At 40.7% G+C, this 15,040-nt stretch overlaps 1 protein-coding gene across 5 annotated transcripts in view; it reads right to left on the bottom strand.

Annotated features, from left to right (window-relative positions):
* Positions 1-13,121, bottom strand: part of TBC1D15 (TBC1 domain family member 15) — a 36,144-nt gene extending 23,023 nt beyond the window's left edge. For 3 of the 5 annotated variants that reach the window (XM_066319187.1, XM_066319188.1, XM_066319190.1), the window contains exons 1-4: positions 12,437-12,458; positions 2,173-2,271; positions 1,857-1,931; positions 976-1,114 (exon numbers count right to left, since the gene is read on the bottom strand). In XM_066319187.1, coding sequence (XP_066175284.1) covers positions 976-1,021 — 46 coding nt within the window. In that variant the 5' untranslated portion in view covers positions 1,022-1,114; positions 1,857-1,931; positions 2,173-2,271; positions 12,437-12,458. Of the gene's footprint in view, positions 1-975; positions 1,115-1,856; positions 1,932-2,172; positions 2,272-12,436; positions 12,459-12,981 lie in introns of those variants that run through there. The other 2 variants (XM_066319189.1, XM_066319186.1) reach the window with 2 other exon arrangements.
* Positions 13,122-15,040: the final 1,919 nt, after the last annotated feature.

The raw sequence follows: 15,040 nt of genomic DNA, 5'->3' as shown, positions 1-15,040 counted from the left end.
GCTCCCATCAAATTACAGCAATCAGAAATAAGCAAGAAGCGGCAAAGAGCATAATCCAAGTCAATAGTGCTCAGTAACGCTCACTATGGATGAAGACATGCTCTGCTGACTGGAGATGAAAATTCAATACAACCTAGTGATATGATAAACCACATTTACCCAACAGATATGCTGTGTGTGTGTGTGTGTGTGCGTGTGTGTAAAAGCCAGAGACTGTGCTTTACTCAAAAACTTTATTCATAACCTGACATCCAAACCCTGTAGTCCTACATGACAGACATGACATTTAAAACCATTATAAAGATGGTGAAACAAGCGCAATAGTCCCCCAGTTACAGGCTGTGAAATAATACACGGAAAGCAAGTATTATTAAGGGAAAAACACTACATGAGAATCAGAGAAAAAATATTACTTGAGAATCACTGTTCTTTTGCCACAACTCATTTTTCAACATCTCTACTAAGACACTATAACAAAAATAGTGTAGCTATAGATCTAATTTGCCCAAGTAAAAAAGACCATATAAAAACCTCATGTGACCTCTACATTCCATCTCCCCCTGCTCCTGCAATATGGGAAGGCATTTGAGTAGTTAACCACTTATTTTTCGATTTTTGTTTCTAACATGACATCTAGTTTGAATTCCATTTGTTTTAAAGAATGCAAACCCAGTGCAGATAAAACTGCTACTACATCTACTGATGAAGCAAGAAGTTAGTTTTAATGTTAATTTTCAACACAGTTCTCTACTAATTCAAAGGAAAAAAGAGGCAGATGACAGTTATTCCATTTGTGAACTTCTTCCATACCTACAGATTCATCACTTACCACAAATGAATCCCAGCCTTCCAAGTCCTAATAAATTCCATTTTACTGTATCTAAAAGGCAATTCTTCAGTCACAAGTTACCATCACAGAAGAAAACCAAAACACTCTACACACAAAAAAGCCCTCCACATTTTCTTTTTAAGTACCTCCATTTGAATGAGGTTTCTTCTTGAAAGAGACTGTGGTGACCATGTCCCACTCTGCTTCATAACTGCTTGGACGGTCTGCTCCTCGGGAACATTTTTCTTTTGGAGTTTGAGTCCACTCCACAACAGAACTGGAATCCTGAGAAAAACAACAAAAGCAACTATCAAAAAACACAAGGCATGAAAATTGACCTGATTTCTCAGATTCAACATGAAGAATCAGCATCTTTATTTCATAGACTAAAAGAAAAGGTATTGAAAACCTCAGAAACATGATACAGTTCAATACAGGAAATTTGGACTTATGACTAAGACTATGTGGTTTTACTAAGTAAATTCCAACATCCTAAAATATCTCTGCCTCTCTTGCAGACTCTGTGAACACAACAAACTATTCATTTAAGTGTAAAACTTGGATCTTTTTTATTTAGTCACATCCTCTTAATACTGCTTAAATACCACATATCACTGCATCTTGGAACCCCCACAGACTTCTATTTTTATTCTGCATTAGAACAGCACCTCTCACTTCTCTGTCTAACTATGAAGAGTGAATCACCAAACTACGACACAGTAGATGCAGAGGGACTGGTGACACTGATATATTTGCACTCATTTGGTTTTACTATTCATAGTTAGACCCCCTACTATTTTATTTGTGAACCAAGTAAAAACTAAATACAGTCAACCTACGCATGTATTCTAATAACCTGAACTGAGCTGCAGTCTGCAAACAAGGTTCCTACATATAGGTGGTAAAACAAATAATAAGCATTAATATGCTTCCAGTTATGAGATCACCTACATGTTAGTTAACACAAAATAAAATCTAAATAAATAAAAGAAACATAAAGAAGAGCACTGCTAACTAACTAACAAACCTTTCCAGCACAGAGGATATTAGAAGTATCCAAAGTCTCATCCAGTGGTCTCCAGTCTACTACCACTTCATTTTCCTACAACACAAATCACAAAAAATTAAACACCACACAGCAAAGTACCTATTGCCATATATAGTCATGGTGTGATTATGTTAGAACTTACATATACATATAAATGATGACAATGTCAAACACAATGTGATGTCTGTTCATTTACAAATTATTACACTTCAAAAAGACAACTAAGATTTGCCGAACTTGTTATGTGCTCTACCAACAAATACACAAAATTTCTGTAACTGTATAATGCAAATACCTTTTCTATGACACGCAATATTCCTGCTATCAAGCTGTCCTGGTCATCATTTTTTCCACAGGAGGAGTGAATGAAAACTCCTTCTTGCTCATATACAACCTATAACAAAATAAGCAATGAAATTTTAAAAAACAATGTTTAAAAATAATTAAAATTGTTTATCCCCCATCATTATCATTTTGACTCGCTACAGAAGTTGAAATAAACATCTCTGTCTTGTCAGCAATTTTGTTACAAAGAGTCCAAGATCCAAGTCGTTCACTTACTTAAATCAAGAAACAATAGAAAATGGAACTTGTCAAGCTTACCCTCTAAGCAACATACTGACTACTAGTACTTTGTCAGAACAGCACAACAAGATGCATTCAATACCTAGTTTTTTTTATATCAGCAGGCACAGGTTAGTTAAAGTCCTATACAGCTTTTAAAACATTAAATGGCCTTCTTAAACAGTCTGCCCTTCTGGCACTGCCATTAAGCATGTTGAAATTATAAAACTAATTTAAATTAAAAATTGACCAAACAGCATAAAAAGATGAACTTTAGAGAAATAAAAAACTACACCCTGAAATTAAATGCCTAATCCTACGTTCAGGGCCAGTGGCAAAGATTCCACCTGAAAGGCAGAATATTTAACAGTTTAATAAGAAAGGCTTGTAGGAGTGCACACTCCTACAAGTGCCCACATAACTTTTGCATTTAAGCATTTGCAAAACTCTTCAGAGTATTCTGATCATGCTCTTAAAAAATAAAATCAGAGAGCCCTTGTCTGTCAAAATTTAGCAGGCTTTTCAAAGCTACATACACATACTCTTAAAAGCTCTATAAATAACTGTCAATGGGTCCTATTTTATACAGCACTAAGAGTGAAATGTCCCCATGATTTTGTAGAAGTTAAATAAATCAAAAAATAACAGTAATTGTTTCAGAAGCATTTTCATTTTCACATCAAGCTGCAAACACAGCCTTAAGAAGCATATTTTTTCATATAAAGCCTAGAAATTCTTAACTAATCAGAGACAGATATTTATTTCTTTGGTTCTAAAATACCAGGAGCTATTTTTCTCATTTGTCAGCTTTTTAAAATCATTACACTTGCAGTCAGGCCAGTAAACTAAAGGTTAGGTGTGTAAGCTTAACTAGCCAGATGAGAAAACATAGCTTAAATAGAGCAATAAAATTCACTTAACTTGTCCTTTCTGTTTTAGTTTCACTTCAATTTCTCTACCTGTTACACAAGCAAGAAATTTCAGGAGTGTCCTGTTTAAACAGAAATATCACTTGAAATAAATCTCTAAAGGTCACTTAGCACATCTCCCTCTTGAAGGATTATTAACATCATTGCCTTTCAAATACTGGAAGTCTTCTTTCCTGTTCTCTATTACAGTTTTTTTCTCTTTTCTATCCAAAAAGATCCTCCCTCTATTTCTACCAATTATCTGTTTTCAAATTCAGTCTCTGTTCAAACAAGGGAACCTTGACATTTATTTAAATTTTACCTTCTAGCTATTTGGACCTGATCTATCATGAAAACTAGTCAGAAATATGAAGCAGTTATCAACCACTGGGACAACTGGTCCAGAAAAAGAAATCTATTTGTATCAGGAGTTATACTGGTAGAAGCCCACTTCTGCCAAAAACGTTAGCAAGTATCATAAAGAATATCTTCTCAGATATTAGATCTTCTAGAGAAGATCTAATGTTTTTATCATTTTCTGCCCATCTCAGAAGGACAAACATTTCCTTACATGAGAAAAAAAAGTGTCTCCAATGCCACAGTCATCAGGCAACTGAAAAATTCTACACCACTCTTTGTAACAGCTTCAGCTCCCTGTGCCATGCTCCACCAAAACAAGTGATAAAACCAAAGCACATCCTCAGAACTTCAGAGGGTGTTTGTAAAACAGAGGAATTGTCACAAAGCACCTTATTCCCCTCATACTGTTATTTAAGAGAAAATCTTCTCCAAGTTTGAAAGGCCAGAAAGCCAAGCTGCTGCAATTTTTCTTTTCCAATCACAAGGGTGATCTATTTATTTACTTTTTCCAATTGTTAACTGGAACTGTAACTAATTAGAAGAAAGATAACATTGATCATACAAAAGAATATCTAGATGTTTTTCCACAGTTAATCCCTCTGCATAACATTTTGGAAGTTATCATCTTGAATTCTTCAAAATACTGAGCCACTCTATTCAGCAGTACTTTGTAAGATGACTCCATAAATGCATTTGAACAAACTGAGTTTGGAAATGTAATTCTACAGTGGTAGCACCTGAAAATTAGCTCCAATGGGTGGCTATTTCACAGTGTTCTTAGCAAGCTGAAAATTCAAAAATGCTATTAGGTGTTCTTACAGTACCTTACAGTAAAATGTAGCTCGTTACACAGATTTTTGTTTTCTGGTACTGCAACACTGGCAAGCCATTCAAAGTCAATTCAAAGACTAAAAGTAATGGTAAACTACACGTACAAGTAATTAGTACTAAGGAAAGTATCAGATTGAAAGACAGTATACCAACAGTTAGATTTGAATAAAGCCCCATCCATCAGTAAACAACAGCTACTACTCTTTGTAACTCAATCTCATACACCATGTGGCCTGCAAAGGTTTTTTGCTCAGTGCCTCTGCAGCCCAAAACTCAGAGAAATGCCTGATCAGTCAGCACACTTGGATATCTAAAGCATTCAAGGAAACAGATTTCAAAACTAAGGAATGGCATCACACAGTGCCTCTCGCCTAAGAAGTAGGTTACTGCAGAACATGCAAAAAGGCAGCAGGTGTTGCAGGATGACCTGAAGCATCAGTAAAATACCATGGACTTGTGTAAGGTCTGCATGCAACATCTATATAGTGAAATTCTGCTATATATGGAGATGGTAAAAGGAACTAGACAAGGGCAGGGCAAGATAATGAGTCTGGTGCCCCCTCATTAGCTTTTGAAGTAACTATAATCTCTCCAAACCCAACCCAAATCTGCTTCCGTACTACCTGTCAACACCCTCAGCATGGGAAAGCAACCTAACCCCCTTTAAATCTTGATAACCTTTAGCCTTCAGTGAACTAGGAAGGCCTTATTACCCACTGTGTGAAAGAATTTTAAAGACTATTATCTGTTCATTTTAGTCTATTATGCTTTTTGTATTACAAGACAAGAAAACACACTAATGGCTCACCTTGGTTTTGTACTATTCATTATTTTACATATTCATCATGGGCTCCTTTACAAAGGTGAGAAGTAGATAGAGCCAAGCTCAACCTTTCGTTTTCTTTTCATACGATTAGAGACTTCACTCTTCCCCTAAATCTACATAAAATCAATAAGCCCATCATGAAAAAAAGACAAGTTAATGTTAATAAGTGCACACCGCAGGTCACTAGATAAGGTGACACATCCCTAGGATTTTAACAAAATCCCAAAAGTACCCCTCACCCCTGTGCTACAGCCCTTCCACCCATCCAGCTAGTAAGAATTCTGTGCTCTGCACAGTCTATCCACTGGCCTCTGAAACAGAACCTCAGGGAACAAAAGCCGTTTGTGTTGCCCAGATGCTCGAGGCCAAAACAGCTGTCCAGCAATGACAGGCCTTGCTACAGATTTAAACAGCAACTGTTCTGTTTTCTTCTATACTTGTTTGCAAACATCTACTGAACTGCCCACAGAGATGCGTATGTCACAGGTTTAGACGTTATTACCTACATGAAAGCCAGACTCTGCTGGTTCCACAAAAAAAACACAGATGAAAAAAGAAGAGTGTTTATCAAACACACACACCAACACAACCAAAGGAAATGAAGATGTAACAGGAGCTGAACAACTTTGGAAATGACTTTATGTCAAATTTTATCTTGTGGCAGTACACTGGAATTACTGGAAGATTTTCAGACATTTTAGTAGCTTAAAGCTAGTTGTGGAGTGGAACAAATTTATCCATCCGTGGAATCCTTAAGTTCCTAGAATACTTCAAATCATAAGCATTACTTAAGGCAACTTAAGACTGTAAAAGTGTTCGGTTGGCAACTTTTTTTCTCTAAGAAAATGATGGAGACAGTAGGAAAAAAGTGTGTATGATTTAAGTATTACTTTTTAATAATCCTGCAGTTTCTCGTTTGAAATAAGATGTACTCAAGAAGCTTATGCTCATAAGTCTTTCCTACTTGTCAAGAAATCCATGCTGGCATCCTACAAGCAAGGACAATTGATGGCATATTTATCTGTCCACTGAATGAAAACTAGACTCGTTGCCTGTCTGTTCCAGAACCTCACCAAAACCTAAAAATTTACGCAAGTTTCCAAATCCTAGTTAGCCACTCTGACCTGTTTTTTCCCCCCTGGGTGCTACAGAGGTCAAAGGCAAATTCACAATTCATTCTGATCTATCATTGAAAGCACTGTACCACACGGAGACAACAGCTATTCCAACTTGTATCCTGACTGAGGGTCTGTAAAAACAGGGAACCACAGCAGAAAATTCAGGAAAGCTGCACAAAGCGATAGCTGTCTACCCACCTACTATAAAAAAACAGACAGCAGCAGCAGCATGATGTAGGCTCAGTTTACATGTCATGGCATATGCTAGTCAAGGTTCTGGAAAACTCTTCAAGTATTTATAGTCCGTGTCCAGCAAAAAATAGGTTTCTGAAGTCCCACCACTGCCCCAGTAACATTTTCCAAGAAATAAATTTTATCATTCTTAATACCATAAGGACACAGCATGGACAACAAATATCTCCTACTGTACTGCTTTCAGTGAGCAGCGAACAGGCAATACTTGTAGCATTTTTATTGCCAAAAACATGTATGAGCAGAAGGCCTTTAGGATGCCACACCACCAACAACAATATATTCCAGAATATAAGCAAAGCCTTGTGATTTAATGCTTGCCATTTGATAGCAATTTACAACCCTGTGCTACCAGCTAATGAAAGATGAAAACATTGCACCCTGAGACAATGAAATACTACAAAGAAAGACAAAGAAAGACACCAAATAAAAGGAGAGCTAAGACCTGGGGCTACCACAGAACAGGATGGTCCTGCTACCTTCACTCATGAATTTTCTACCCTGCCTGTGCTGGGCACCTAAGTATTAGCTGCCACCATGTGATCTGATTGCTCGTATCTTCTAACTCCGGTTCCTGAGTCTGTCACATACCGACAACCTGCCAAACACAGAACACTTGAGAGAAAGGAGGAGGACTGCAACTCTCCCAGCTTGTCCCATGTTTCAGACACTTCATACTCTCACCCTGTGTTCTTGGAGAGTGTGTTCCACTCACTCCCCTTTTCTGCCAGAGAGCGCAGCTCAAGGCCAGCACTGCTCTGCCAAGATGCCATCCAGTGTCTCAGAGCAGACACAGCCTGAAGCACTTAAATGGTAAATCACACACTGCTCTGGAGTCAGTAACTATGGCGCTGTGTAAATACTGATATTAACAACTTTTCAACAGCAGTTACTTCATTTTTTGCCTCAGGTAAAGGACCTCACCAAGGATTCAACAGCTGAAAAGTAAGCAGGCATGTTCATATAAAAATGACTGAGTAAAAAAGTCTGAATGCTCTGCAAACTTCAAATTAAGGAAAAATGCCTCTGTCCACAAACATCATCAATAGATACAGGAGCTGTGCAGCACCTTATTTTCAGCAACACTGTAAGGAAACAGTTACAGGCCAATAAAATTAATTCAATTTAGACAATGGCTGGACTAAGTGACCTTACACCCACAAAAGAAAGCATCTTAGTTTAGAACTATGCATTAACTAAAAAGAAATATAACTCAATATAAAAGTCTACATTACACTACTTGAATTTCCATCTTCCTCTTTGGAACAGTTGATGTTTGTCCAAAGCTTTCTCACACATCCACTGCTAAAGTGCCACTGGGCACACTGAAGTACCACTGCATCAAGAGTCTTTTTCCAATGAATAGGTGCCAGTGCATTTGAGTGCTCCACAAAGCAGCAAGCTAACATTACTTGACCAGCATGATCTCCTGCTCCACAGAAGATATGCTACAACATCTGGCATTTGAACCATAATAAAATACAAATCACAGAATGGTTTGGGTTGGAAGGGACCTTAAAGATCATATGGCTGCAAGTGCCCTGCCATGGGCAGGGAATTCCACTAGACAAGGTTACTCACAGCCCTATTCAGCCTGGTCTTGAACCCCTCCAGGGACAGGGAGCAGACAACCTCTCTGGGCAATCTGTTCCACTGTCTCACCACACTCAAAGCAATGAATTTCTTCCTGATATCCAATCTAAACCTATGCTCCCCCTTCAACTGAAGGCTATTGCCCCTCATCCTATCACTACATACCTCTGGGAAAAATCCCTCTGCAGCTCTCTTGTAAGGCCCTTTTAGGTACTGGAAGGTGCTCTAGGGTGTCCCTGGAGCCTTCTCTTCTCCAGACTGCAAAACCCCAACTCTCTCAGCCTTCCTTCATAGGAGAGGTGCTCCAGCTCTCTGACCATCATCATAACCCTCTTTTGCTCCATAAGATATGTGCCTACAGTGAGGATGCAGAGATGGACACAGTACTCCACGTGGTGTCCTAACACGGCACAGGAGGGGGGAAAATCATCTCCCTTGATCTGCTGATCACATTGCTTTTGATGTGGCCCAAGACACAGTTGGCTTTCTGAGCTGCAGGTGGACATTTGAGTCATACTGAGCTTTCCACTCACAAACACCCTCAAGTTTTTCTCCCCTGAACTCATCTCAATCCATTCTCCACCCAGCCTGTACTTGTGCTTGGGACTGCCCTACGGACCTTGCACTTGGCCTTGTTGAACCTTTTGTTTGCTGAGCCTATGGCTCAACTTTTTTCCCAAGAAAGTAAAATTTCACACCCTGCCAGTCTCGAAAACACCCTATTTCTAAGTAGGGGTGGGGTGGAGAGAGGCAGAATCCCACAAATGTTGTTCATGTTGTGACAAATATGAGAAAGATCTCAACACCAGAACTACATATACTAAAAAAAGTTTCCTACTTGACTACAGTACCTATTTCAAACTCTGCCTTGTGCTCTGAAGATTTCTTGAACCATTAATTATTTCTGCTACTTACACAACAATAGTGGGGTATCAGTGAAAATACAAGCTGTTCAGGGTACTGAGAGCAAGAGCTCTCAGAAATTTCAGAATTATCACTGAACTGCTTTACATTCAAGCAATAAAACCTTAAGTAAATTCAAGAGAGACAGTCTGCAGCTTACAAAGAAAACTCACAAGGTACAATATAATCAAAAAGAACTATGATTCTGTTCCCAGTAAATTATAAAGGCTGAAAAAGATATAACAAATATTTTAAATCAAATACTTAATAAAATGGCACAAAAAAGCATAGTACAGGAGCTTCTGTGCACTTAAGTTTAAATAGTAGAAGGTAGAGTGAGACAGTGCCTATCCCACAAAATAGATATACACCTAAAATAATTCACTATATCTCTGCCAACAAACTACCTGAAGGATGCAAGGCTAATTTTAACATACCATATTTAAAATCTCTTGGCTAGTTCTTAGCTACAAGAAAAAAAAAAAAAAAAAAAAAAAAAAAAAAATTAAAAACCCCCTTCCACTGCAAACACAAATCCCCTCACCAAACAATACAGCATTAACACCACTACTATTTAGTAATAGCTACACTGCTCCTTGAACACTTCTAGCTGCTGAACTGGCCAGACATCTGAGCTCAGAGATAAAGCTGAGATGTTTGGCCAGTTAACACTCTGAAACTTTAACTTTAGGAGCAAGAGCACAAGCAAGTGAAAAATAACTTATCTGACAGCCCATGTGTCAACTGGTAACTTGAGAAAGACCTAACAGCCCATGTGCTGAAGATACTTTTTTAGTGTTCTTGGAGTTCAGAGTATCATGACTGTCTTTAGATCAGCTGCAATAATCACCTGTATACTGACACACTGAAATGCTCCCCACACACAACCTTTTAGTTCATTTTCTAACATGGTTTTCTGTTATAAGGGTGAATCCAGAGTCAGTTCTCTGAATACTGTAAACAAACTGCCATTTGCTAAGCAACAAAATGAGAGAAAATTTTCATAAAGTCTAATATATCCATAATACATAAATATACCTGTTTGCATAAAGTCAAAAGCTCTGAAAACAAAGGCCTTATTACCAAGTGACTTCCAGAAAAAACTGGCAACTCTAAGAAAGGGAAAAAACTGAAGCTCACACTGTTCTAGGGCAGATGGTCATTAATAAAGAATGAGTCACAACTCCAGAACTGAAGCGCATTAACTTTTCCTGAACCGAGTTAACCATCCATACAGAGAAAAACACTGATAAGAAACTCATGAGAGGTTCCAGCAAGAAAAAAAAAAAAAAAAAGACAAAAGTTCAGGTAAAATAGTACATGAGGTAACCAAATTTGTAACTTATATCCCATTAACGTATGGAACAGAAACCAGAGACTACATGAAATAGCTAGATTCTGAATCTACTGATAGTAATAATGCCTGAGAAATAAAATTAAAAAGAAAAACAAACAAACAAAACAAAAACGAACAAGGCCAGTCCAAACCCCAAATACCTGCTATAGAGAAGAGAAAGGCAAACAGGGCAAAAATGTAATAGAAACCACAATCTTATCTGGTTTCCTAAAACAAGATTTTGTGAAGGCTGAAACAGTGCAGGTTATCCCAGCTGCTTAATATACTGCCACATGTTTTCCATGGGAACCACTTTGTGTAATATTCTGCAGAAAAGAGCACATACTTTAAAATACATTACTTTCATACCATAAGATCTGCCATGTGAGACTAAAGCACCCCACAAACTAATGCCTGCTGTTCTTCCAGAAAGTTACCACCTGAAACACCCCATTACAACACTGCACAGTCAGAAGGAACACTGCAGCTAACTTAGGACATCCACATCTTAAAAAGACACTGAAGTGCAAAAGACCTGAAGTGAGAGTGCTGGGTCTGTACCAACATACACTGCATTTATTCCACCTGGAGTGGAATTTTATTAGTTTGTGAGCGCTTCCAAAATCCTGGTGCCACTCAAAGGAACAATTCGTGGTCCAACGTTCTCCTAACAGAAAACTAACCCTGACAAAAGAAAGCAGAGTTATTTCAGCTTGCAGGTCTAATCAGTGACAGATCAAATGAGTACAGTATCCAAGAAAGCAATACTGCAACACACAGGCGGGGAAATAGAGCGAAGGATAGAACTGCACCTGAGAGAAGCGAAATGTCAAACCAGCCCAGCCACTTGACAAAGTTTGAGAAAACACAACTGTCTTTTTTTTTTCTCTGTATTAAAAGAGACATGGAAAGAATGTTACTGAATGACAATGTGCATCAACAAGTTGCATTAGTATTGCAGACCTGGCATAATTGAAACAGTTTTGCAACATCTTAGAGATTTAATCTCAGGCAAACAGGCTTCTCTGAAAGGAACAATGAATACACAGCAAATTTACAAACAACTAATCTACAATCTCATGTAAACCATCATAACACAGCTGCTTTCACGAGAAACATCCTGAAGAAGATCCTGATAAAAGCTTAAGTGGAAAACAAAAACCAACCTGAAAAACTAAAATATTAAAATATTTATGTCAAAATTAAAATATTTCTCTTCATCCAATAAACTGTGCTAGAAACAGCTAGGCGGACAGTATGGCTATCTTTAGACTTATACACCTAACATAACATACACATAACAGCAGTGAAGGACATAAAGACAAAATTGCAAAAACCCGAGCTGCACAAATCGCCTGCTCCAACAATCTGGGTTGAAATGGATATGCTAAGGTGGCACAAAGAAAGAACTCTACATTCTTCTCGTGCTATAGCTAAGTGCACTCCTCAGCACGCTCGGAGAAGCGCAGACGTGGCTAATTACGTGTGTTCTCTTACGCCCAGATCAGCGGGAGCTGAAACTATCATCTTCTGCCCAATGCCGGAAAAGTGAAACCGCAGACTATCGCACGCTCACCGTGGCCACTACATGCAGTCGGACACGACACTGAGATTTTAAATACTAGAAAAAGGATCCACGTGCTGGAGAACACCGCATTGCAAGGCAACGCTTTCTGAAGACAGCCATGAAATAAAACTATTTCTAAAAAAGCCAATACGGACACAACTCGTATCTGCTGGCGGGGGCGGAGGGAAGCAGTGGGTGTTGCCTGTACCTCCCCCTCTGCGAGCTCAGTCTCTGTCAAGCAATAATGTTTCGTTCCGGAACGCTCGGCAAGAATCCGCGGCATAAAAAATGTTTAAATTACCAAACTATAGGACTGACAAGGCTTTGTACCCACGCCGAGGGCAGGTTCCCGCACACTACCAGCGCGCAGGCCGCGGGAATGGCCACTACCGTCCATGAGCACCTCCGGGACATTCGGCCACGTAGACGGGACAAGCCGCGTTCCCCGCCTCAGGCCGAGAGCCGGCGCGGCCGCGGCGCCGCTCGCCCCCGGCGGAGAGCGGCCTCCTGCTGCTACCCGGGGCCGGAGCCGAGTGCCGCGGCGGCGCGGGGCGCTGCCCGGGCGGCAGGTGCGGGAAGGGCCCGAGTCCCGCCCGCCGGCCGCCACCGCCTCCGGCGCAGAGCGCAGGGGGTCCGCGGCCGCGGCCATCGCCCGGCCCGCCCGAGGCCAGGACGGCCCCTGCCCGGAGGGGCGGCCCCGTGAGGACACACCCGCCCGGCCATTCCGCGGCCCTACCCACCCTTCCCGCGACTCCCACCGGCCCGGGCGATCCAGCGCCGGACACGGCGCGTCCCGCGGGGGGAGAGGCGGGAGAGGCCGGCCCCGCCGCCGCCCGCCCCCGTTACCTTGCCGCTCGGCGGCGCCGCCATGTTGCCCACGAGTGTTTATGGTGACGTCGCACTCCTCACGTGCTTCCCCGCCGCGCCACAACAACGGCGTCACAGCCGCGGACCGCGCACGCGCACTGCGCGGGGTGGGCGGGGCGGAGGGGCGGGGCCGGGGGCGGGGCCGGGCTGAGGCCCTGTGTGCCGGGGCCGCGCTCCGCCGCCGCTCGTACCGGGTCCGTGGTACGCGCTCAGCGCTCCGGGAGGGTGGCAGTGTGCGGCCGGAGCCGCGGGGACCGCCCCACCACAGCCTGCGAGTACGGCGGCGAGGAGGAGATCGTTCTAGCTATTCTCTTTTTTCTTCTTTTTTTCTCTCACGCTTAAAGCTTTTTCAGAGCTCCCTGAGATTGCAGTTATAAATTGAGCAACGTTCTGTAGTTGATACAAAACGCACATCATACTCCAGTCGTAGAATCATAGAATAGTTTGGGTTGGAAGGGACTTAAAGATCATGTAATTCCAAGCCCCCCAGCCATGGCCAGGGACATCTTCCACTGGACGAGGTCGGTCAAAGCCCCATCCAGCCTGACCCTGAACACTGCCAGGGATGAACACCCAGCACTTGTCTCTGCAGCCGTCCCAGTGTCCCACCGCCCACACAGGAAAGAACTTCTCTAGTGTCTGTCCTAAGCCTATCCTCTGCCTGCTAGAAGGCATGCCCGCTTGTCTTACCATTCCATGCCCTTGTAAAAAGTCTCTCTCCATCTCTTCTGCAGACTCCCTTTAGGTACTGGAAGGTGCTTTAAGATCTCAGTATCACAGTACCCACAGGCACTACTAAGCCTCCCCAATACTCATATACCAGATCTTTAATGTTAGTGAAAAACACACCACCTTCAAGATGGTAGTTTTCAACACATAATGCACTCAACACATCAAGGGACAAAGGTAAATCTTCATTACAATCTCATCCATGTTAGGAAATTCAGCTTTCAAATGTGTACAGATTTATAAAGTCTGAAAGAATTCTGAAAAAGTCAATGGATTTTGATTTGTCTTCTTTATCTGGAAAAGTATATCATGTGGGGGATTTTTAAAAAATTGGCTTTCGCCTAATGTCTGAAACATAATAAAGATGGTTTTTAAGTCATTGGTTATATCCCAACACTACCATAAAATATTTTGAGCAAACAGTATATCCCCAAATACTGTTTATTTAAAAGAGACAAGAGATGCTTGCAGGGAAGTGATTTGCTTCTCTGAAGCAGCAAAGGTAATTTGTTGGGGTTTGGGATGTGTTGCTTGGGGTTTTTTATTTCTGTCATAAAGTGGCATTATCATTCACTTCTGACTTTTCAAATTAAAAACCCATTTAGTTAGATTAATGCCCATACCATACTAACCATGAAAAACCAGATTTGCAATTTTCAAGACAAATACTGATCTGCTTCAAAGTTGGAAAAGCCTGTTGTGACTCTCTGTATATAAACATGCATAAAGATGAGAAAACTAAATAAAAACACAGTCAGATCCCAAGTTCTTGTAGCAATATCTAGGTCTGGAAAGCTGTATTAGTGTTGCAAAAAATGGACACCTTAACTTTGGTGGTCGTTTTATTTAAATTTAATAAGAACACAACTTAGTGTCATGGTGGATATAAGGGACACATTCAAAATGCATCACCATAAATTAATTGCTATGAGGGGTGCAATTGTTTAGCCATCTTTCACATCTACATAGGTTTCATATCATTTGGAGTCCCATGTTCATTTTCATCCTTTCCTTTTCCTACCCTTTTCCTTTGTGTCTTACTCCTTGCAATATAGCCATACATTAGTTTCACACCCATCTGTAATCCTATTTCCTCTACACTTCCTTTTCATCTCTAACTTCCCTGAAATTTGCAATAAACACTGAGGACTTCCTTTGATTAGTTCCATTGCATCCCTTCATTCTGGCCGTTCAATGAAACTGCTTTGTGAAGAGTTCTTTCATAGGAGAAGCTCAAAATTGAGTCACATCACAACTTCATTAGCCAAGCCACAATCTACAATGGACTCCTTGAGGTCTGCTCTCTATT

The sequence above is a fragment of the Sylvia atricapilla genome, chromosome 5 (assembly GCF_009819655.1).
Source record: "Sylvia atricapilla isolate bSylAtr1 chromosome 5, bSylAtr1.pri, whole genome shotgun sequence".
In the NCBI taxonomy this organism is placed as follows: Eukaryota; Metazoa; Chordata; class Aves; order Passeriformes; family Sylviidae; genus Sylvia; species Sylvia atricapilla.
Note: the sequence above shows the minus strand (reverse complement) of the source record. Positions and strands in the feature narration are given on the sequence as shown.